Source organism: Plectropomus leopardus, chromosome 2, assembly GCF_008729295.1.
Source record: "Plectropomus leopardus isolate mb chromosome 2, YSFRI_Pleo_2.0, whole genome shotgun sequence".
Taxonomy (NCBI): Eukaryota; Metazoa; Chordata; class Actinopteri; order Perciformes; family Serranidae; genus Plectropomus; species Plectropomus leopardus.
The window spans coordinates 7497401-7519572 of NC_056464.1; the positions used below are offsets into that span (position 1 = coordinate 7497401).

The following is a 22172-nucleotide window of genomic DNA, read 5'->3' on the forward strand; positions in this document are numbered from 1 at the left end:
TTTAGGGGCTGTTCCCATGGCCACGGTTCTTGCACTAAATGTTCAACTTTTGTTGCAGTTTGGCCTTTCATTCACATGTCAGCGGTGTTTTTGGGGCCTGAAAACTCAAACTTTTGAAACTGGGTTTCAGAGTGTAATCTAAACACAGCCCCTTCTACCGCTGTGTAAACTGGCAGTGCGCAGATCCTGTGAAAACAGTGATGTCATGGCCACACCTAGCACATGCTAACAGGTAAAAGACGACTGGGTGAGCTACAGTCTGTCAAATGTAAATCTAGTCATTTTGAGGCAGAAACAACCTTTCAGTGGCAAGATAGCAGCTGCAATCACTTTTTGGCAAGTTTTTCAAAATTGCATTTTATGCATTGCACTGGCCCATTAAATGTATTTACACAGGAAGAAAAGGGACTGGGTGAGCTATAATCTGTCAAACATAATCACTATGAATGAAATGTAGTCATTTTGAGACAGAAACAGCCTTTCTGTGGTAAGATAGCAGCTGTAATCACTTTTTTGGCAAGCTGAAATGGCTTTAATACATTGCATTGGCCCTTTAACTCCCAACAAGCAGAACACTACGTAAATATGCGTATGCGTAAATATGAGTTCACAGCAAAGCCGATTCTTTGGGACTGTTCTGTAGCTGTGGTGCTTCCTGACATTTTGGGAACTTTCCACTCTGTAGTTCCACTATAACTCAAACAAATATTATTTTAGGCATTATTTTTGTACAATTCAGGTTAACATAAGAAAATTAAATAAAAAAACAAACCAAAAAAAAAAGTGTTTTTTGTCCGAAAATGCTGCACAAATACAGATTTTGACAAAAAGGGAACAGACAAAGCTAGAATTAAATGTTTTGTTGTGTATTAAAGCCGAAGATCTGTTCATTATCTTGTGTATTCATTGTTTATATATTCAAAATCTTGAAAGATTAGTAAACATGACCAAAAATGCTGGCACTAGCTGGCAACTTAATAAAAATACTCTGGAGGGGAAAGAGCAGCATTATTTACAAATTTATCATGATAAATATCAATTTCGATCAGTATGGAGGAAATTATTGTGATAATATTTTTTGCCATATCGCCCAGCCCTACTTTATTTTCAAAAAGAAGACTCTTATTATGATCAGTGTTAGATGAATTCAATTAATAACCCGATATGATAATAAAATGGTACATACATGTCCTTAAAAATATAAGAAGTGCTTAAAAATGTAATAAGTGCTTAGTGTCAAATTAAAGGACACACAACACATGCAGGAATTTAAATTCAAGTGCTATAAAAGGTAATAAATAAATGTTAAAACAATGTTTTTTTAGTTGAGTTATATTGTGGGTAAAAAAGGCATTCAGTTTTGACACGGAAGTTGAATATTGGATAAACAAAGAAGATATCTCTAGTTCTGCTGCATTGACTGTGATTCTAAATCTGTGGAGATTAAAAAAATATTGCATGGTAGTTGAGACATTTATAGTGGCTCTTATTATGCATTTGTTTTTTTGTTGTTTTTTTACAAACTTTTTCCCTCTTGGTTAAATAAGGTTATTAATTTGATAGCAGCAGAATAATAGTTGTGTCAACTGTAAGCTGGTGTCTCACGAGTGCCAAACCATTGAGGATTCATGTCGTCACATACGTCCCAATGCGCTCAGCCTTACCTGTTGAAAGAATGATGCAAGCCGCAGCCTGCGCTAAAGCTGCATCAGTTAGTATGTTGCAATCTCCCTTCTCTTCTCTGGGGAACAGAGTTGATAGTCACGACATTTGGATTTCTCAGAGGCACGTAGCTCTTTGTGTTCTTTGTGATCTATTTTAAAGTAAATTACAGTTGCCATTGGACATGGAGAGATTAAAGTGCCAGTGAAAGATAGGTGGTAATTATCCTTAAAGACACTGGAAACATGGCCTGAAATAGAAAGAATGTACATATTATAACAAAGTTGAGTCTCGTTAAGTATCTAGAAAAAAATCAGAGTGAAATTAATTGTTACCAAACATTAGAAAACCTAGTTTAAAACAGCTCATTTTGAAGATAATATCATTTCTTAAGACTGTGTGGGCGTGGCAGATCACATTTTCATTGAAGCCTCTTTGGATCCCAACTTTGTCAACTGTCTCTCCTCTCAGCACATGGAGCTAAGCAGAATCATTGTGGTACAACAATATCTGTTCCAGCCCTCTGACTCTGAACTTTCAGAGTCAGAAGACTCTCAAAAGAATACATTTACTCTGACACTGAATGGCAAGTTTATAAAATGCTTTGTCATTAATATTACTTTAGCATACAGTTAGCATCACATAGAAAACAAGAGCTGAGATGCACCCATTTGTTATCAAAACCATGAAGGCAATGATAGATTACCGTACTGTAGGGTTAGCTAACTAGTGCTGCATTTTCAATCCATTTTTATTATTTCATTGCTTTCCCATTTTATATATTTATTTAATCTTAATATTTTATTTATTTATTTATTTATTTATGTCACTTCCCTCTCATAGTAATTTTAAGTTGTGTATTGTCCAGGATTTAGAGATCTTTTTCATTATCACTGAAACCATATTACATCACCAACATGTACAGACACCTTGATGTATCTCAAAAAATGTATCCTCGATTTGCAGACAGCACTCACACAGCATCACCTATCTCACTTACAATAACACGTATCACAGGATAGAGAGAAAAATCAGTGTGAGGATGACAAAGCCCGAGATGAATAAATGAGAACAGATATGTAAGAAGAAGAAAACCAGGACAGTCACACCTTCAGTTATATAATACTGTCAAAATCAAAAAACATGGGGTGTCTGTGTTAATCTTTCTATGCTAACCGACACTCAAATTCTAGCACACACGCACACATACATACATGCAGACTCACCTTAGCACTCTTTATTCATTCAGCAATGGGCAAGGTAATATAACCTACTTTAACATACTAACTTTCGGCATAATGATACTAGATAAAAAAAGGTGTAACAGTGTCTGTACACCAGTGATACTCAACTTACAGCCCTCGGGCCAAATCTGGCCCTAATTAGATGGCCCCCCAAACATTGTTTCATTCACAATAAAAACAAAGTGATTCACACTTGGAAATTGTTTTTGTACTTTTCATATAAGGTACCAGAGTGGCTAAGCCCTTAACTCATTGAGTGCTATTGACGTATATATAACATCAAAAAAATCCTAGAAATGTGCTAATATCCAAGCAACTTCCTAAAATCCTAGAAACATCCCAAAGTCCTAGAGATGTCCTAAAATCTTAAATATGTCCTAAAGTCCTAGAAATGTGCTAAAATCTTAGAAATGTCCTAAAATCCTAGAAACATAATAAAATCCTAAAAACAGCGTTAAATCCTGGAAATGTCCTAAAATCCGAGAAACATGCTAAAATCCTAGCAAAGTTGTAAGATCCTAGAAATGTTGCAAAATCCTAGAAATGCCCTAAAACTCTAGAAAAATCCTAAAATTCTGGGAAACATCCAAAAAGAACTAGAAATGTCCGTGGATTCTAGAAACATCCTAAAATCCCAGAGATGTCCTCAAATCCTAGAAATGTCCTTAAATCCTAAAGACATCCTTTAAATCCGAGAAACATCCTAAAATCAAAAGAACTAGAATTATCCTAAAATCCTAAAAATGTCCCTAAATCTTACATATGTGCTAAAATCCTGGAAATGTTTTAAAATTCCAGAAATGTCCTAAAATCCTAGAAACACATATGGGGCTGCTTTGACTGGCCCCTGGCCTCCTGTTATCTTGTCATCTTTCAAAAGTGACCCCCGAGCAAAAAAAAAAAAAAGAATATCCCTGCCTGCTTTATGCCAACAAAACACATATTTATAACTTTGCATAAATTGTCTGATGACAGCAATCAACTACAAACTGATCAGCAACTTACATCTAAAAATAACAGAGGCACTGGCTCTCAGCAACACTTCAATATTAAGGTAGCAGGAGTTAAACTGAGCTGGAACAGTTATGGGTTGGACTATATGTAATGTGACCCACGTCATCAGAGATTCTACCTGCTCTCACAGCCAGCAGAGAACAGACAGAGGAAGAGCCTGAGTGCAGATCAGCCATGACACACCCTGCCAGTCCAGATCTGAGCACAAAGGCAGAGAGGGCTGCTGCCTCCACGTGGCATCCACACACTCACTCTCCATCTGACAGGCCAGTGTCAGAGCACGCCAGAAATATATGGTAATTACAATCTGCAGAGTCAAAAGAAAGGGAATGGATTAACTCAACAACACGAGTCGTATTTTCTAAACCCCGACACCTCCAAAATGTGTGTTTCTCCCAAATGTGCAATCCAGTTCCCCTCCTGTCTGTCACTGCAGATCAGAGGCAGCAAGAGTAGCTGAGCGGCTGTCAGTTTCTGTCTTTCTCAAAGCCAACCGCATTAATGGGCTGCCAGTGTGACCCAGCCGCGCTCTTTGTACTACACGATTACTGTGTTTAGTCGTGGACCTAATGCTGCCGACCTCTATTTTCTAATGGGGAGAGACCTTAAAGGGGCACTCAAGACTGAAATCTCTTGTGTGCATCTGCGCTAAGAGTAGATCTTTTCCTAGCGTGTGTGTACGTGTGTGTGTGTGTGTGTGTGTGTGTGTTGTCCAGCTTTCTGCTTCCACCCGAGGCTTCGAGAACACAGAGCATGTGCATCCTGTCCGGTCCTGTAAAGGAAGCAGTGGAACAGAGGATTCTTGGAGCCTGGAGCAGATATGGGAGTAGTGCACTCAGTAACACAATGTGAGATGACAGTAGTTTAACTGAGGAGGGGGCTCTGCAGTTTGTTTGTTTGCTTCTGTGCAAAGAGGGAACATTTCAGCGATGCTATGGTGGATCTGTAAATGTGTAGATTCTAATAGGACCAAATTGTGAGTTTGTTTTCTGTGTTTACTTTGGGACTTTTCTCATGTTGAGCCTGTGAACATGTTGTATAGCTGCACCCTCCATAGCCCTTTTAACACATAAATTGCACTAAAGGGTTGCTGCTAAGTTCTTTCTTAATGCCGCTTTTGCATTTTTGCACCAAACCATGGTGCATCATCCATTATGTGATTTTAGATAGCATGCTGGCATTGTGGAATCACAAGTGACATGTAACACAGCAGTGTCTGCCTCTAGTTTGACATATAACATACACAAACATACACAAACATATATATATATATATATATATATATATATATATATATATATATATATATATAGAGAGAGAGAGAGAGAGAGAGAGAGAGAGAGAGAGAGAGAGAGACAAAGTGAACATGTACCAAACAATTCTAATCAACTCTAAATTAAAGTATTTTTCTTACTTTTGCGGAATGAATGAATATTACATACACTGAAAAGAATCAGCACGGTGGTGTGGCTCACAGCAAGAGGGTCCCCGGTTCGAATCCAGGTTTGGTCAAGGTTTGGACCTTGGGTGGCGGGACCCTTCAGTGCAGAGTTTGCACGTTCTCCCCATATCTGCATGGGTTCTCTCCAGGTTCTCCGGCTTCCTCCCACAGTCCAAAGACATGCATGTCAGGTTAATTGGTGACTCTAAATGGTACCTGTAGGTGTGCGTGTGAGCATGACTGGTTGACTGTCTATATGTGTCAGCCCTGCGATAGTCTGGCCACCTGTTCAGGGTGTACCCTGCCTCTAACCCAATGACAGCTGGGATAGGCTCCACCCCCCCACGACCCTTACAAGGACACGCGGTTATGGACAATGAATGAATGAATGAAAGCATCGTATTTTATGTGGCCATGTGCTTGTGGGCCATCAGGATAAGAGTATGCATAATATGATGTAAATTCCTCTACAGAAGATACTTAATGATCACTAAAATTAGGTGGGGATATATAGATATCCTTATGGTTATCGGCCAAATAAGTTGTTATTTATTGGCATATCGGATATCTGCAAATACTCTAGTTGACCTTTGACCTCTTTAAATGTCAGCACTTCATCATTAGACATTTGTTTGAAATTTGAGAGTACAAATTCTTGAGTTATGGCCAATACCATGTTGAATGAGGACAAATGATCTTGACTTGACCTTTGACCTATGACCCCAAAATTCTGATCAGTTCATTCTTGAGTCCAATTGGACCTGTGTGCTAAATTTGAAGAATTCCCTCAAGACATTTTTGGTATATCGCGTTAACAAGAATGGGACGGAGCTACAGATGGACGGACAACCTGATAACATAATGCCTCCGGCCACAGCTATTGCAGGGGCGGATAATGCCAATGGCATACCATGGCAATAACAATCATTTACTATCCCTGCTTTATGGCGGTGGATCTCCCCCTCTGCTTGGAGCATAAGGACCTCCTGGACCTCATTGTTTTCCTATTTTGTGTACATTTATGGATGCTGTTCTTATTCTTTGAGTTGGCTGCTACCTGCCAATAACTGCGTTTTAAATCTCCCGCGTCACACCAGTGCTGCCTATGATCCCATACTGCCAGCTGTCCCGTTTATACAGACACCATTTTGCCGCTGTTACTACCTCCCGTAGCAGCTTACAGACAACAGAACTCTGTTCCCACATTCTACGATCGTACCTTTTTATAAAGAGCAGCATGGTGGCATAGGGCATAAAATGTCCACCTTGAAGAGGCAGTGTAAAAGGGGCTCGTGGCTCTGGAACTATTTTAGACAAAGTACTTCATGTTGTACCAGATATTTTTCCCAGTTTGACATGACTCAGCAACCCCTCCTGCTTGTGAATGTAATACCAAGCTACTGACGCTTGTAATCAGAGAATTATTCAGTCTGGGAGAGGATGAGTGTGAACCGTTTTGTTGTAAATTTGTGCATTTTGCAGCATGTCCACATCCCACTGCTTTGTAATTGGGTGTTTAAAAATGCATATTGTTGTCACAGTGTGCTCTTACATGTATTATTAATATCAAATGATGAGGCAGCTGATGCTGATAATATATTATGATGCCAAAGCATCCTGATGTAACCGTAAAACTGCAGACATCCTTTTTGTATTGACAGATGGCTGCTTTGTTTGGAGGAAAAATGATTTCTCGTTGTTCCTCACAAGTGTAGTCTTTGTCCAAATGAATATGTATTGCTGTATAGTAGTAGGGGCAGACCCCTCTGGGGAGCATCAGTGGCTGGCTTTGCTCATGGGCTGCAGCAGGAGGAGGAGAAGCAGGCCAGGGCCTGTATTGTGTAGAAATTAATCACATTACAGGAAAAAAAGGCAACTGCTGGCTGACGTCACTGACTGTAACAGATACATGAGGCCTGCCAGTCGAAGCAATCATTAACTACAATTGCTCCACTTTACTGTGACTTTGTTCACTTGTCATCTGCTGCATTTTGTTTATCTACCTCAAATCAACCGTTCGCCGAAGATGCAGTGCACATTGTCATCTTTTCATTATTACTTCGATGATGCCATATTTACAAAGATTGAGCAACCTTTACAATAAACAAGTGTGAAATGCACACACTTGAGCTTTGAGTGGCAGCACTCATCCCGCATACATCCTCTAATGGAGATTTTTATTGGATGATGTCATCATATTTATTCATTTCACTGTAAACAGCGTATATGGCAACACTGAGGTAATTGGACATAAGAATGAGTACATGCTGGAATCAAAGTGGCACTCGACATGGAGAGCACTGCTCAGCCTGTAAAACAGTCATATAATGTCCTCTGGGGCTCTGGAGGAGCTTTCTACAGCCTTAAAAAAAATAGCCCAGACAATGTCATCAGGAGACAGTGTATTTTTAACAAAAAGCCTATGTTACACACTCTGGGTATGATGTTTTGAAAGACGTGGCAGGGAGGGTCTTACATAAGCTGCATATGAGAACTGTAGGATCTTGTGTTTTCAGGGATTGACTCATACTTTGGCAACAAAAAGTCAGATGTCTCTGCCTTGACATCACTTTTGACCACTTTTGACTTTTGATCTTTTTTTAATCAGTCGCAAGTCCAACTTTACAGAAATGCAACAACAAATGATAATAATAATAATTAGATATATTATATAGCACCTTTCATACAAGAAATGCAGCTCCACGTTTTACAACAAAGAAATTACATGCACCAAGTGCTTCACATGAAAAGACATGGAAGACATAAAGATGTTACAAAATAAGATAAGAATAGAACACAACAAATGGATCTTCACATGGATAAAACCCACTTGATTATACTTGTAAAAGTAAGATTTAAAAAAAAAAGGATAAAAATTGAATGCACAGAATGCATAACATAAGATGGAAAATAAAACCTATTGAGATGATATTAATAAAAAGTAAGGCGACAAATAGAATGTATAAAATGAGTAAAAGGCTAAAGTGAAGAGATAAGTTTTAAGTTTTCTTTTACAAATATTTGGCGAGGTGGCTTCTCTGATATCTGTAGGCAGTGTGTCAGGTATTGCTGTATTATCCCTTAAATTATAAGTATCTTAAAAGTAGTGCTTCCCAACTTTGCTTTTTTGGTGTGTATTGATTTCATTTATGCACCATGGTAGAAGTTTATAGCGGTGTTAGGCATAAATGTTTGCTTACAACAGTTTGTTCAGTGTAGCTGAGCTGTAGTAAGTCATACACTTATACTTGGAACTCTGCATTAGATTTGAAGTCCAGCTTTAGTTTGTTAAATTTTTGCAGTCTGCCTATGCATTCATTTTGTTTTTGTTTGGTGAGACTGGCAGTGGGCATCCAGAAATTTGTCATGGGGTGTGTGCCAGATAGGGCCACTGAAAACCCTACGGAGACACACCAATACCAAAAGCCATATCTGAATTTCAGGGATTCAATTGTGCTGTTTATATTACAGTTGAACAGTATATACTGTTGAAGTATAAACCATATTAACATGAAGAGTTAAGGGATCCCATACTGATATACTTTGGTTTCTTATTTCTCAGTTAATATTACTAATTAGCTGTTGTGCATAGACTAATACCAGCACTGTTGTTTGAGTTCCACAACAACACGGTTTTTATATGTTAGGCCTACAGTATGTTTCTATACAAGTTAAGTGTTTTCAAGTAGGCTGGTTGTCCTTTTCCTTAAGAGGACAAATATACAGTTTTAATTGGAAGGAGAACATTTATTGTAAGAAACAAAATAATTACTGGGAACATGCCCTCTCAAGTTTAAGCAGACTTGTGAGTACCCATAGGACCCATTATCATTCAGATATCTTGAGATGTGGGTTCAAGGGACCCCTTTGAAAGTGGCCATACCAATCCCCTCACCAAAATTTAGCCGAATTTTGGAGCCTTGTTTAGCCCCCTTCCGAACAAGCTGTGCAAACATGGTTCGTCCCCATGGATGCTTTAGGTTGTCTAGTTTTCAAAATACCACTACCTTCACAATAGCTCAGTAAATGGATAGGCTACAGCCTCTTGACTACAGCAACTTCAACTTAAAATTATTTTCACTCTGAAATTACCACCCTGATATCAGGGCGGCCATGGCCTGGCTGTTCCCCCTTTGGGGTGCGCCACTGGATACTGGGGCAAGTCTGACTTATCATTTTGTCTATTAAGAAGATGTTAAACTGCCAGGAACCCAAAATACAAGTAAAATTACACAGGCACCTACAAAAACATATAAATATGTGGTGATTGTCATTCAAAATATTAAAGCTCATGAATAAAACATGTTGAGAGTTTTCACAGATGAATAGACAGAACAGGGTTTTAAAACTACTAAGTCTTCTCTATGAAAATATTTAAATAATGGAAAAATTAATATACAGCACAGTTAATAAAAAGCATGGTGCAAAAAAACAGTGTGGTCATTCAAATATTCCATAATAGGCGTTGCATTTTAACTAGTTATTATTTTATGTAAATACTGACACTGAAGAACTGTGCATGTGTCCATCCACAGGTGCCCCAAGCTGATAGAGTCTTTTCCTCTTTGGGCTGTCATAAGGGATGATAGACCTACTTTGGGATTATTGCCCACCATCTTTGTCTTGGAGCCTCATCCTTACATTATCACAAATCAGTCTTGGCGTGATCTAAACCGTGTAAGAGACAGGCATGTTTGACTTGCACGACTTGTTCAGCCTTTGAATATTCAGCGAGGTCTGTCCTTTGAAGCTGCTCCTAGGTCTCCTTTTGTGAGTGAAGCAGCTTTATTCATCGTGACTTATGCAAAGTGATCTTTAACCCAGAGGGAAACCACAAAGAACTCTTCAGGGACTTCTGCAAAACCTCTCTTCACTGGATCAAGTTTTGGAAATAATATTTTTTTGGACAGAATAAAAGAAGCCGTAGACTCTGGTAGAATTGCGATTTTCAAAGGGTGCAACGTTAATATTATTATATACATATTCAAATTTGACAAGACCTTTGCAACACCAGAATATAGTCGAAAACCACTTATATTGTGAATTTGAGCTTAGGTGTTGTTTTTGTTGTTACAAATAAGGCTGATTTTCTGTTGCCATGGCAGTGATTTTAATACTGTCTCCCCGGGCAGCTGGATTTCTTCTACATTTTGTCTTGGAGATGTCCCCTTTTTATGCCAGGGAGCATTGTGTAACCCATAAAATCAATGCCCTGGATGATTTTGTGAAGATGGTAGGGCCAGCTGTGTGAGACATCTCATTATGTTTCCGCTCTCTGCGGCATTCTGCGGGCTCATGTTGTGCCATGTAGTCATATGGGTTTTAAACATAGAACGAGAGCAGGTGCAGCCATATTCCAAAAGCACTGGAGAGGAAACAAACACAAACAACATGCCTTATCCTGCCTTCAAGTGTCCCTTGTCCCCACGGACCTCTGCTGTGCCATCACTCGGTGTTCAGCTGCACGCTCACAGCAGCCAAACCCTAAGCCCGAGCCCCTAGTGCTGCTGATCGGCAGCCTCCGCTGCTTCCCGTAGAGTACAGTACCTGCTCCTCTCAGCCAGCAGGAATTTGGGATCATGCTGTGATAAATGGCCAAGCAGCTAAAGGAGGGGAAGGGTTCCTCCAAGACTGTTTTGTTTTAATTGCTAGTCCACTAACAGTTGGTATGGTTTGATTAAACTCAGCAGGAAAATAGCGTATGCCTGTCAGTTAAAGTGGCTGCTAAACTCCAGATTACACCACACACTGTAAAATCTGAAAAAGTAGATGTTACTGAAAAAGATTTAGGGAACTGATTCCCTTGAAAAAGGCAAGAAAATAAAACAATTAGTCCTAAGTTATGTTTAGTGTATACATAATTTTTTAAAAAGTGTTATTTACTTCATTTTGAGAAGCTGTTGCAATGAAAGAAATTAGATATATATAAAAAAAAGAACATAATATCTGAATCTGAAAAATCTGCAACTGCAAAAAATACATCATATATGAAATTGAAGTAAAAATTAAAATAGTTTATTCAAAAGAATATCAGAATTAAATCAAATTTAAATTTAAATGAACCTTTTCCTACCCTTATTTTTATTTCATTTTTTTTTTTTTTTTTTTTGGTTGTTGCTATATTTCAAGATCAAAACTTGAACTTTCAGTTTCAATATTTTATTTTTCAATCAATTTTTTTTTCAAAATAGCATCCTTTTGGCTTTGATCTGGCTCAATGATTAACAACTAGTTATATTTCCTGGCCTTTTTTAAGGCGGTCCGTTTCCCTTTATTTTAAAGTAAAACCAACGTGTCAAATTTTACAGTGCAGCATTCGAGTTTTATTAGTTGGCTTTAATAATGTAACGAACTCATGCAGGAGTAGATCTCATATGAGTGAGCCTAACCCCACAGAGGACTTTTACTAATATACTGTATCCAATTCATGTAACACAGGTACTGAAAGATAAATGAAGGCATAAATCAAGAAATGTATAACAAGACAAACATAAAATATTTCCCTCATTTCACATATGTAGAGCGCATACGATACTTGCATTTCAAAATAATGCCCGCTTCTTGAAATTGCAGCACATTGGAGTGTAAAATGAGGTTAGACCTGTTTCTCACATGCCAATTCTGAATCATGTTTTTTTTATATCTCTGAGTGCATAATAGAAATGATGTCTGAGGTTAAATTATGGTATACTGGTACTAGTGAATGTGACAATAATGTAGTGACTCCAAGCTCTCTTTTCTAAGTTTTATATGAATCACATTGTGCTCTAAAAGCCTGCACTGTTCACATTTTGCCGAGCATTTGTTTCAATTTAAACACCGTTTCACACTTAATTGAATTATTGACCAGGTTAATGGAGTCCCTTAATTACCTAATTTCATCTACTGTAACAGTTAGTCATTAATTATTGTTACATAGTTATTATAGAACTATCATCGGTTTATGAATTTCTTAATAATTGACTATTGATTTTCAGAATTTGTTCTTTTATGTAAAGGCATCTCATGCCAAACTGGGAAGCCTAATGAACCAGATAAATCAAGTCTTTTGTCCTGATGTGGCTTCTTACAGAAGTTACACAAAGTGGAAGAGCATTAAAGGTGCATTATGCAGGAATTTGGCAGTGGCTGTTTGTAAACACAGCATTCAAACTCGGCCCCTCCTCCTTACAGTGCTTAGACATACAATGTCTTTGTTGTAATGGAAAAGCAGGTACTTTAGCGCACTAACTCTATGTATCCATTCCCATGCTTAGTTCTCCAAAACAGCCCATAAAACATCCATAGAGCCCTCCTTGCCCTTGCGTGTTTCTTTACTGCCTTGTGTCTGATTTGGCCTGCTGAGGGTCCGACTGTCCGACAAGTTTGAAGAAATTCAACAAACTTGATTGTTTTTTTGTCATTTTAACACTTTCCTCCTTGCCGCTGATGGCAGGCTGTATTAATTCAACCTGCACTTTCAAATCACATCAGCTCAAGTGAGGAGCACAAACTTCCAAAAACTCTGCACACTGCTTAGTTTTAAATGGTCTGTCTCTCTCTCTCTTAAAATCCAATTCAAAAAGCGTATAAAATAGGCTAACAAAGTATTTTGGTGCGATTCTAGTGGGAGCTAAAGAGTAATGACAGATACAATTGAATAACGGATAAATAAATAATTAGACTGTATCTTGTTAAGCACGGTAGATTTACAGCTAAATTACATTTACTGATAATGCTGATTTTCACTAGAAAATAACTTAAAAGTTGATGAAGGTTCTTTGTCATCTAGGTTATGGTATCCATATGTGCTTTTTCTTTGGCAATTGGACTTGTTTCAAAGAAAAAACACTTTCTTTCTTTTTCAACAGCCTTAAAACCAACCAAACAAAATGTGCTTACTGGAAAAACAGAACATCCGACTCCTTAAAGGGCATTTACATACTACAAAATGCTGAGCAAAATGTTTTTAGGTGACCAAAACGTTACAATTAAATATCATGAACTAAAAACAGACTGAATATGTATATATATATATACATATATATATATATGTATATATATAGGCAGCTTTGACTATACTTACCTAACCAATGTCGTTGCAGTGGTAGCAACTGGCATCATATTGTCACTTAAAGCACTCATGCCCTAAACTTTATATAGCTTTAATCCTTAATAACATTTGAAAGGGTGAGTTTATTAATATTCGTCCCCGTACAGTTGTTATGTATGGGCAAAAGAGAGACCACAAGTGTTTTTTGTACCAAACTTTAAACATGTTTCTTTCTGCTGTAAAATTTGGCATTTTAATTTTTTGGTACTGCTGTGTCGGATTAGTTTTCAGCCCTAGACATTCCCTCTTGGCTTTGCCACATTAAATCTGCGTGGTTCCTCAAGAAAGACTAACGAAAAATGGAGAATAGGAAAGAAAGAAATCCTTCTATACATGGATCTCAAGACATCAAAGGTGTGTTTGGCTCTTTTTGAAATACTCCAACACAATGATGTGACATCAGGGAAAGGTTGACATTTAAACTCCTACATTGTTATATTGATTTTAGCAGTCTGACAGGTACTTGCCAACATGATGCCCCACTTTAGTGAAGAGTCACACCTTTGACTGGTTTTCTCTAAGAAGGGTGAGATGACATTCTGGAAAACTGTGGCTCTCTTGTTGACACAAAACAAATGGTATCATAACTGTGAATGTATCAGCATGTCTGCACAACTAATTATTGTTTTAAACTGTTTTACATTAACGGTTAATTAGCCTACAATAAAAATCATTGCAAACTTTGTGGCTTATGAATGTCAATTAATAGAAGGTGCTGTTGTATAAAAGCAGCATCATGCTCGAGGTCATGCGCATGGCTGACATTCAGTGCAACTTGTGTGATGCTTGTGTTAAATTTATTAAAAACTCTGTTGTTCATTTTCGTTAGCTGTACGAGGATCTGTAATTATTCATGACAGCACAGCAGAGTGTCTCCCATTTCCCAAGTTGCACAGTTCATCCACATGAAAAATGGTCATCTGACAAGACTTTAAATATCCTTTTTGCAATCTCTCACTGATCCTGTCATTAATTTTCACCTTAGCGTGATATAACTTCATCACCATATTTGCTCTCCTTGGGGGGGGGTCTGAAAACTTATCACGCATCACCACCACCACAACAAAAATATCTGTTTCACAACCCTCTCTGAGTCTCATTTAAAGTGAGATTTTCTTCTTTATCCACAGATCTCGTGTTCTCCTGGATCTTTAATGAATACCCGACCTTTGTGAAGCAGGATACGCGCCGGTTCATCTCACAGGAGACAGGGAATCTGTACATCGCCAAAGTGGAGCCCTCTGATGTTGGCAACTACACCTGTGTGGTGACAAATACTGTCACAAAGACCCGGGTCCAGGGTCCACCCACTCCACTAGTGCTCCGCAGTGATGGTGAGCTCTGCTTTTCAACATAAACAACCATAGCACATGACACCGCTGGATGGCAGTGAGCTGCATAACTGGGCTGCAATATGGTGTGTTTTGTCATAGAATCTGCTAATATGAATAATCTTACATAGGGTAATTGGGATGCAAATTGTGCTTAGTTGGCCTAATCAGATTCATTGTTTGTCAGAAGATTCCCCTTTTCCAAGTTGGAATGCCATAAAGATATATTTCATCTGTACACAGCCAGTCAAGCCTAAGGTGCAGTTGTGAAAAAGGTGAATTGTAGAAAAAAAAATAAGAAAAATGGAAAAATGTGAAAATGAAAAAAATTCTAAGAACAAAACTGCTCAAACTATCATAAATCAACATGTTCTCATCCTAAGTCATCACATATGAACAGAGAAGAACTTGCTATGATCGGTCACCTCTCAACATCACCAAAACATGCCCAGAATGTTGCAGTTAAAACATTACGTCTCGTTAAAATTTAACCTTTCAGGACATATTTGAAATGATAAACATCCTTAAAAGGTTCTTTGAACATTAAATTACGATGTTTTTTTTAAGCATTATTACAACTTGTAGTTAACATTAACTAGTGTTGTTTGAATGTTCTAGCTGGCCACTTACTGCCAATCCAGACTCAAGCCTCTATCTTTGGCTTTTAAACTGGAAGCCCTCATACAAGACAAACCACAGTCAGTTGAAATCAACCAACAAACATATGCAATCTTTATATATATAGACATTTCTGTGCATATTAACACATCAGTTATTCTATCCTGACAAAGACATGCCATGAGTGCCTACTTATTTAGGGCCCGTACAGGAGTACATCTGTCCTACATATAAAAACACCCCTCTTTACAGCTTACATATGGAACATTCTGCCCCCCCCCCATAAAAGCTTTGGACTCTCCTGCCTCTGGTTTGGCAGTTCAACCAAAAACATCTGCATGAAGGTGACACCAGATGGACTAAACCAGACAAACAATTGGTAATAATAGATTGAATAATTTAAATAAGGACCTCAGAGTTAAGCTTTTTGTTTCTTGATGGTATCTCTTACAACTGGATGTGATAACTGTTAACATGCATAGCACAGCAAGCTGAAATAAACTGTTAGCTAGGGCTAGCTTACTATGCTGACAATCTTGCTAATGCTAACAGTGGTGCAACAATGGTGTTAGCATAGCACAACAAAAGTACCAACAATGCTGTCAGCTGGCTAAATGGAATTGTAATTCTAAAGTGAAATTAACTGTTAGCTAACACTAGCTTACCATGCTGACTCCCTTGCTAATGCTAAAGTTAATGCTAATGGAGCTAGTTAGCTAATGCTAACTGGCAATGATACTTAACACTGGGAAGAAGTGCAAGTATGATGTTAGCACAGCATAACACAGGTAGCAACAAACCTATCAGCTGTAAAGATGGTCCACTGGCCTTGTGAAAAAGCTATGTGCTAATACTTATCAAGGCATGAGGCAACCCAATGACATTTAGTTTCAACATCAACCATGCGGTTAAGGTTTGGTAAGATTTAGGTGTAGAAAACACTTGGTAATGGTTAGGAAAGCATCATGTTTGGGCTTAAAAAACAGTTTTGGTGGCACAGTCACAGTTGGAGCAGCTGTTGATGTCTCTGTAAAAAACACAATCACTTGTCTTGGCACTATTCCAACTGGAAACACAGCAATGACTTTGTAAAAAAAAAACATCTGCTTTTTGCGTTATTAGCCCAATTGGACAAAAGGTGGCAGGTTGCTAAAAGCACCCTTTTGTGGTGGCAAGAAAGTGGCTGAAAAACAGCAATGACTTGCTCAAATACTACCAGTTTTGTTTGTTGGTCTTAAACAGTGATCTTCAGCTTGGCAGACGTCCTGACTCCTCCACCTCTCAGTGACAAAATCAGCTCATATACTACGTCGCTCTAGAAATGTTGATACATATTAACCAAATTGAATGTATCCGTGTTTTGCAGGAATGTACAGTCGACATTTTCTTCTGATGACTGAGCTGCCTATTTGCTCACAGGGAGATTTGAAATAGAGCTCTACTGCATTTTATATCACATAATAGCAGTGAGATTGCTCATTTATGTTACTAGGATACAGTTTAAACCTTTGCAATAATAAATGAATGTTTTTTTTCTGATAATGCCTGTATTAGCACATGGAATCATGAAAAATATCACATTCCACAAAGGCTTTCTCCCCCATTAGTCTCCATGTTGTGTGTTATGTTTTGATAATCACATGGCTCACATATTTATACTCCTTGCCACTTCCATCATGTCGCTCAGAGGTGTTTTTCCTTTATTTTTGAAACTTTATCAGTACTAAAAAGAAATACAGCTCCTCCATTCAGAGCTGGATGGAATTGAGGGTTTTATACCGCATTGCTGATAAAAAACAAACTTGCTTTGTCAGAACTGGAAAGTAAGAAAAGTGGTTTTAAAGAATATAATTGAAGTCCAAAGGTTAATTATCTCTTTCTCTGCTAATTTCAGCATGTCCTTTAACATGTGGATCTGATGCTTTAGGCTGGCCTTATCAAGGCACTCCGGAGGAAAGGTCACTGTCAGCAAGTAATCTAATTGTAGGCTTCTGTCCTAGGAGGATGTTCTTTACCATATATAAAGTAATGCAGTACAAGACATGTGAAGCTATGTGTTATTTTCATGAGAAATGTCTTGTATGATATATTGTGGGCTTTTGTCTCCAAGTTAATCACAGCTCATTTGGTGCAATAGTGAACACTAGCTCTCATCAAACAGCATTGGGCTAGGCTTCATTATTGAAAACTAATGCTAAAACTTGAAGTATAAGTCATAAGAGTAAAAGTTAAATGAGTTATGGATGTTTTACAGTAAGAATTGATACACTGGCAGCTAAAAAATATCTGCCTACTACTACATTATGTGCTATTAATTGTTTTGAAACTTCGTGTAAATGATTAAACCTGGGGAAGGCAGTTTAATTTTGGCATCAATGGGCAAAAATCCCATAATAACTTTTCAGCATTTTGTAATTGAAAGCACTTCTGTGCCTCCTCTTGGCTCTTTTTTCAGGCTTTAGAAAATCTATCCTGTGACTGGAGACTTTGGCCAATAACAGGTCATTTTCAGAGAGTGCAGCTGTCAATCATGTCAATCAGTGCGTGTGAACTGTGATCAAAGTGTCAAACTAAGCAGCACTTATCAAATATGAATCAAGATTATGTTGCTGCCTATTTCTCACCTCAAATGTTTTCAGAAATATATTTTCATGGACTTTTTATCTGTAAAATGAGAAAGTTTGCTCCAGCTAATAGGCAGTGCTTGATTTTGGCTTGACTGTTTTACATGGCAGCTGGGTCACAACCTATCTAATTTTTCAGCTACTCGGTACACTTAAATTTGTTTTTGAAAACATTTGAGGCAAGAAATAGGCTATGTAGTAACAGAATTTTGATTCATATAAGATCAGCGCTGACAGTTTGACTGCAGTTCACAAACAGTGGTTTAAATGATTGACAGCTGAGACTTCTTGGCTTGGTTGTTTTCATCATTATTGGAAATGCCATTAGGAGCACTGGGAGGAATACAACTTTTTCTGCCAGATGTACTATTGTTAGGATTTAGTCACAGTTTGAAAAAATAATTTTCTTGCCTTGTTTCCTAAAAAACAATACCTACAGTAGTTATAGGGAAGGTTATATTTAAAAATAACAAATATGGGTAGGAATCGTTATTAGTGTATCCAACACTATTATTAATAGTAATACTAGTGGAAGTATTATGAGGTATGTTTTTGTAATTATCAAATGTTGGAAAGTATCACAAAACATCATGCACATCTTTTCCCCATCTTACTTTCAGTGTTATTGTGTAGATCAGCTGTGGTAATAAAGGGATCAGCTTGCAAATTTGGGGATCAGAAGCTGACTTTGCAAAATAAATTAATAAATAAATAACACATTGGGCATGTTTTATTAGACCTTGCTGACAAACTTTAAATTAAAGCACAAGTAGCTCACATAAGACAAACATTGGATATAGTTTACAGTTAAGAGTTTACAGACAAACAACCAATTGGGTTGACTGCATTCTTTTAGTATTTAATATATATAGACATATGTGTATATATATATATTGTTTGAATTAAGCATACATGGTAATTTGAGAGCATCCACAGGATGTCTACAGGTCCTTAAAAGATCTTGACATCTTAAATTTCCTAAATTCAGCAACTTAAATAATTGGTCCTAAAATTCATTAAATTGTCTTAAATTTAGATTTGTGAGGTCTCAATTGCCCCAGACATTTTGCCCAATTTAATTTATCCTTCTTTAATTAATTTTTGTGAGCATTAGGTTAACACTTTTCATTATTTCCATGATTCTGCCGGATATAAGTGTAATATATCAGAATCAATTAGCTTGCTAGTAGCCAAAAATGTATTGTAAATGTACAGTCAAACATTTTACAGTCTATCTATCACTGTGTTATTCTCACAATAATTTATTGTGAAACATTATGGTTACATCTTGTAAAATCCTGGAAATAATCACACTATCTTTGTGTCTATATCACTGTATCATTTTTTACAGGAATTTATTGTGAAATGTTACAGTTCATCCTGTAAAATCCAGAATATAATCATAATACGGTGAAAGTAATGCAAGTAGTAGCCGGTTATTTATTGTAAATGTACAGTCTAACATTTTAAAGTCAGGGGTTGGGTGTAATGTTAGGGTGAGAGTCAAGCTCTTCTGCGTGGAAAGCCCACATTTCTCATGTTACAAATCTTAAAATGTACCACTGAACCTTATGCTGTCTTTATACTTGCTGTTACAGTTGGCAATATGTATGTTACCCTAAGTCATTCTAATGACCATAATCCTACATAAAACCTATCTCTGCACAGGACCTCATATACTTATCTTTCTAAGTACCTAGGATACTTAAATAAGAAAAATCAGATTTTTACTGAAAATTGGTCTTAAATTTAGTTTAAAATGATCTTGAGAAGGTCTTAAAAGACATTAAATTTAAGTGTTTGCTACCTGTAGACACCCTGATTGAAAATACCCCGTGTGATTTGAGAGATCGTTATTTCAAGCTATTCCTGAGCACTTTCCCTCCATTCTTCCTTCCTCATTTTTCATTACGCCTCTATTTCACAGAGGCAGCGGGTCTAGCGGCAACGCACCAGCCCCACCGCGGGCACAGGGGCCTCGGGCACAGGCGGTGGGGATCGGGGGGGTGGGGGTGGAGGTTGGCACATTAAACAGGTGTCCCCTACAAAAGGTTACGGTGTGAGACAATTACCCGTCCACTTCCACCTGTCTGCTTAAAATGGGTGATAGTGCTGTGGTTACATTCCAGTATGAGACAGTTGTGATAAGGATCTGAATTAGCTTTCACAGTCACTCAGGGAGCCATCCTGATAACACATGCCTCACCAAATCAACGAGATGAAATTGGCCTGTTTCCTCCATCTCTAGAGCTATTTGTGCAACACAGACCTGAATTACAGCAATGGGGGGAAAAAAACCCTATTGTCACACTGGTGAGGATGAGAGGGGCTTAAAATACCACGTTGTGCACCCAGAATTGGCACAGCTCAGAGAAATGAAAGCAGGACCATTACAAACTCACTGATGTAATTTACCTTAGTGTCATTTAAGGAGAAGACAAAAAATGTGGGCTTTTTCTTTTTTCTTTCTTTTCTATTTTTTTTTTTTTTTACAGGAGATGTTTGACACTCCAGTCTTGATTTATGAATAAGCCTCTCCCAAAGAGGGAACACCAGAGAGCCCACATCCCCCCGTCTTGTCCTTTATTCCAAGATTTTTAGCATGCACAGCAGCAATATTATAATCCACCAGAGCTGCTGCACCGACAGTGAATGGGATGCTTTGTAGACACAGTGGCGGTACCCAGGGGGATTTTATGGGCCCATTTTCTGGTTCATAGCTGTTAGCACTACAACGAGATGAAACTCATCTGGATGTAAAAGCTCAAACTGTCTATGAATTCTCAAAGTTTTTTTTTTTCTCCATTCAACATCAGTGTGTTGCATGTCCACCGGAGAGCTTGTGTTTTTGGCTTCTTTTCTCATTAATTTCAATGGGGAGAGCAGTGTGTGACAGCGCCGAGAGCAGAGCGCGTTTCTGCTGCTCGGATCGCGTGGTGTTGGAAGTTGAAAAACATTTCAGCTTATAGTAAAAAAAAAAATGACTGTACTTGGAAAAAAAGGTTTTCAGTAGCTGTGTAGCAGCAGCGGAAGCCATAGTGTTCATATCTCTCTTTTTTTTAGCTGGAGTTCTTTTTTTGCTCTAACACCAACGCTCATTTGCATTTCTCTTTCAGGTGTGATGGGTGAATACGAGCCAAAGATTGAAGTTCAGTTTCCAGAGGTTGTTCATGTTGCCAAAGGATCCACTGTGAAGCTGGAATGCTTCGCTCTGGGAAAGTAAGCCCACTCTTTGTCAGGCTCTGCATGCTGACTTGCATATAAAAGAAAAATATTGCCAGATGAGTGCTGAGATATTTTTTTCATATGCATCACCACTTTGCTGCAGTCCTTGTGTGTTTCAAGTTAGGCTGCTCATCTAAGAAATGAGAGGGCACATGTTGTGGTGAAAAAATGTTCAGCTAAAACATCAGAATTTGTAAGATAGTTGCTGCTGTTACATGGACAGTTTTTCTTTAATCCAAGTGAAATTTTTTCTAATTAGAGATTCTAATGGAGCTGTTAATGGACACTAAAAACAGTGATCCCATAAGATGTGTGTTAACTTGTCCCAAAGCGTTTAATCAGAATTAAACTTCTTTTTTTTTTTTTTTTTTTTTTTTTTACTCACGCAAACTGGTTCTGCCTACTTCAAAGTGTCAAGATTTTTTTTCTCAACCTCATTGAGAAAATTCAATTAATAATAATCCATAAAGTATAGATGTAGAAGAAGTGGTTTTGCCATACAATACAATAGCATGCAGTGTTAAGTGTAACCCAGATTATTTTTGGAGCTACAAATTACAGATGTCCCCTAAACACCTCACATGCATTATTATGTAGACATAATCATTTATTGATGTTCCCTGAATGTCTCGTTTGCAGGCTACTGCAGCCATTAATGACAGATGATTGTTATGTCCAGCAACTCTACATTAACAACAGCAACTTTGACTAAGGCTACTCTTTCAAAATCAAAAAGCTCCCACACAAGAACATAGTGCCAGCAGAGAACTAAGAATTTTTTTTAAATTTTCAAATTCTTTGTCAAAAGAAGCAGAGGAAGGGTTGTAGAAACAGCTGTTGTGGCATGTCAGCGTAAAAATGAAGAGATGCTATCCATCGATGTATTAAGAAACCTAGATAAAGCATTCAGGGTGGGGCCTT

At 37.8% G+C, this 22172-nt stretch overlaps 1 protein-coding gene across 1 annotated transcript in view; it reads left to right on the forward strand.

The window, feature by feature from the left end:
- Positions 1-22172, forward strand: part of cntn4 (contactin 4) — a 182560-nt gene that overhangs the window by 83181 nt on the left and 77207 nt on the right. Inside the window, exons 5-6 of the mRNA XM_042495354.1 lie at positions 14584-14787; positions 21143-21245. Of these exons, the coding sequence (XP_042351288.1) occupies positions 14584-14787; positions 21143-21245 (307 nt within the window). The remainder of the gene's footprint in view (positions 1-14583; positions 14788-21142; positions 21246-22172) is intronic.